The sequence below is a fragment of the Coffea eugenioides genome, chromosome 4 (assembly GCF_003713205.1).
Source record: "Coffea eugenioides isolate CCC68of chromosome 4, Ceug_1.0, whole genome shotgun sequence".
Taxonomy (NCBI): Eukaryota; Viridiplantae; Streptophyta; class Magnoliopsida; order Gentianales; family Rubiaceae; genus Coffea; species Coffea eugenioides.
In genome coordinates, this window is record NC_040038.1 from 6960656 (window position 1) to 6963487 (window position 2832).

The window sequence follows — 2832 nt, forward strand, 5'->3', positions numbered from 1 at the left end:
ATATATTGATATAAAAACAACAAAGACAAAACAAAGGTCAAAAAACTTTGGCCATGATAAGAAATATCGACTGTGTTTGTGTTTGGACAAGAGTTTATTGAAAATATATTCTATGTATATGAAACAAAAAAGTTATTAAAAACATAAAAGATATATTTAAAAATATAAATGTGATGCAAATAAAAATTTTTTATGTAAATAGAGCTTGTCCCAATACACCCTATCCCTTTTTCTAAATCCAAAAAAAAAAAAAGGAAAAGGAAAACAGGGGTGCTCTTTATCCCTTGACAAAGTTACACGCAACCACCGGAGTTATCAATGCCGTGTGCTCTCGTAGAGCGTAAGGCATGACGTTAATTGTTGAGACTGGATCATGAAGCCTACAAGTTGTCCTCTTCTTCCGCCCCAAAAAAGAAAGATACCTAAAGGATATCTATTTGTCGTCTCCGGAGCGACCTCAACACATCCAGATCATTTAACCCAAATCGGCACAATACTGCAATTACTAAGCTAAGCTTCAAGAGGGAGATGTCCATCTCACCGAACCAAAGCCCCCATGTTCTCCTCTTTCCATATCCTACCGCAGGCCATATTATCCCCCTTCTTGATTTGGCCAACTTGCTCCTCACCAAGGGCTTAACCATCACCATTTTAGTCACACCACCTAATCTTCCCCTGCTTGATCCCCTCCTCGCTACTCATCCTTCCACTTCTATACAGCCCTTGGTTCTCTCTTTGCCAGAACTCGTTAATTCCTCAGGCGTCAACCTCGCTACTCAACTTCGGGCGACTGCCCAACTCCGTGACCCCGTCCTTGAGTGGTTCCAATCCCAGCAATCACCCCCAGTTGCTATCATATCTGATTTCTTCCTAGGTTGGACCCATCACCTTGCAGCTCAGCTCGGCGTGCCCCGCGTCGTATTTTGGCCATCGGGTGCCCATCATGCTTTAATCTTGCACCATCTGTGGCATAACCTGTCGGAAAAAATCAGCTCCATGAATGAAGATTCTATGATTTCCTTCCCCAATCTTCCAAATTCACCGGCGTATCCTCTCTGGCAAGTCGCCCAAATTATCACTGAATCGAAACCAGGAGAGCCCAACTGGGAATTCTTCAGGGATAATTTCTTGTCCAATGCAAGAAGTTGGGGCATAATTATCAATTCCTTCAGGGAACTGGAAGATACTTACATAAATCTGGTGAAAACGGAAATTCGTCACGATGAGGTTTGGGCGATGGGGCCGTTAGTCTTATCTTCTTCTTCTACTGCTACTGCGGGTGACACGTCAGCATTGTCGAACCGTGGTGGGTCCAGTGCGGTCCCACTCGACGAGGTGATGACCTGGCTTGATGACAAGGCGGATGACTCAGTTGTCTACGTGTGCTTCGGGAGTCGTGCTGTATTGACGAGTCAGCAAACGGATGCCCTGGCGGCTGCACTCGAGTGCAGTCGAGTCCATTTCATATGGTGCGCGAGGGAAGCACCCCAGAATAAAGGCCAAGTGTCGAGTGATGATCAGAACAGTGCATTATTGCCTATGGAGTATGAAGATCGCGTGGCTGGGAAGGGGTTGATAATCAGAGGCTGGGCTCCACAGGTGGCAATCCTCAAACACAGAGCAGTGGGTGCTTTCTTGACGCACTGTGGGTGGAATTCAGTGTTGGAAGGTGTAGCTACTGGGGTGGTCTTGCTTACGTGGCCAATGGGTGCTGACCAATTTGCAAATGCTGGACTATTGGTTGATGAACTTGGTTTAGCAATTCCAGCATGTTTGGGTGGACCGAAGGTGGTTCCGGACTCGACCAAATTGGCTCAGGTTTTTGTGGAATCGGTGAGTTTGGGTGGTCAGCCTAAGAGGGCTAAAGTTGTAGAGATGCGGGATGCTGCCTCCAGAGCAGTCCAAAATGGAGGAAGCTCGAGTAAAGATTTGGATGCTTTAGTTGAGCATTTGAGGGACCTTAGGCAGGAAAAATCATGATTGTTTGTTTCTTCAGAACAGAAATATAATGAGGGATGAGGTGCTGTAACATGACGTAGAAAAAAAGAAAAAAATAAAGTGCTTAGCATGGTTCTTGAAATATGCATATTCGAATCTTGGGCATTAAATCCAACCTCTCATATCGTAGTTCTGCATTTGCCATGTTGTCAACCAAATTTCACCATACCACTTTAGCAGGGTCGTGCCAGAAACGCAAATTATGAGCTAGTACAAATCAAACCCAATCGGGTTTAATTTGAACTCAATCAATGTCATGGAGTGAAGAAGGCGTGTCCAAGATTACAAAGAAGGCGCGGTCAATCAGCCTGAAGAAGACAAAGGCGTGGTTTCGAAACCACGCCTTTCCTCTGGTTTAACAGAATTATACTTCTGTTATGCGCAAGTGGAGCTGATAATTCTAGAACTCCACGTGTCATAACCTTATTAGTCTGTTTAGAAGTTAGTTAGTCCAGAATTGTCCATAAAAGCATGAAGGAATCCGGACGATAGGCAGATTTTTTTGTCATAATTCTCCAAGTGATTGTAAAGGTGATTTGGCTTTGCCAAATTCCCTCCATTTCCTCTTTTTCCTTCATTCTTTCCCCTTCATTCTGTATCCATTGTTTCTGTTTTCTGAAATTGATCTTTTCCCGCTATTAATGAGAAGTTGGAGTTCATTATTTGTTCTCCATTTCCAATTCAAATAACTCGCTAAGAGATTAGCTCACTTCTGCTGCAAGAAATCTGTCACCATTGCTGTAATTAGGTTCAATACCATAACAATCAAGTTTAGTGGAGTCTAATCAAGTTTAAAAATTTTTAATTTATATAATTTTAAATGAGGGACAAAAT

The 2832-nt window shown here is 43.3% G+C and overlaps 1 protein-coding gene across 1 annotated transcript; it reads left to right on the plus strand.

The window, feature by feature from the left end:
- Nucleotides 1-245: 245 nt before the first annotated feature.
- Nucleotides 246-2108, plus strand: LOC113767303 (UDP-glycosyltransferase 89B2-like). Its single transcript, XM_027311349.1, has one exon. It carries the CDS (start codon nucleotides 529-531, stop codon nucleotides 1978-1980), a length of 1452 nt encoding a protein of 483 aa, XP_027167150.1. The 5' UTR covers nucleotides 246-528; the 3' UTR covers nucleotides 1981-2108.
- The last annotated feature ends 724 nt before the right edge of the window (nucleotides 2109-2832 follow it).

Coding starts and splice junctions, on each gene's coding strand:
- LOC113767303 (XM_027311349.1), top strand. CDS start 529: ATGTCCATCTCACCGAACCAAAGCCCCCATGTTCTCCTCTTTCCATAT.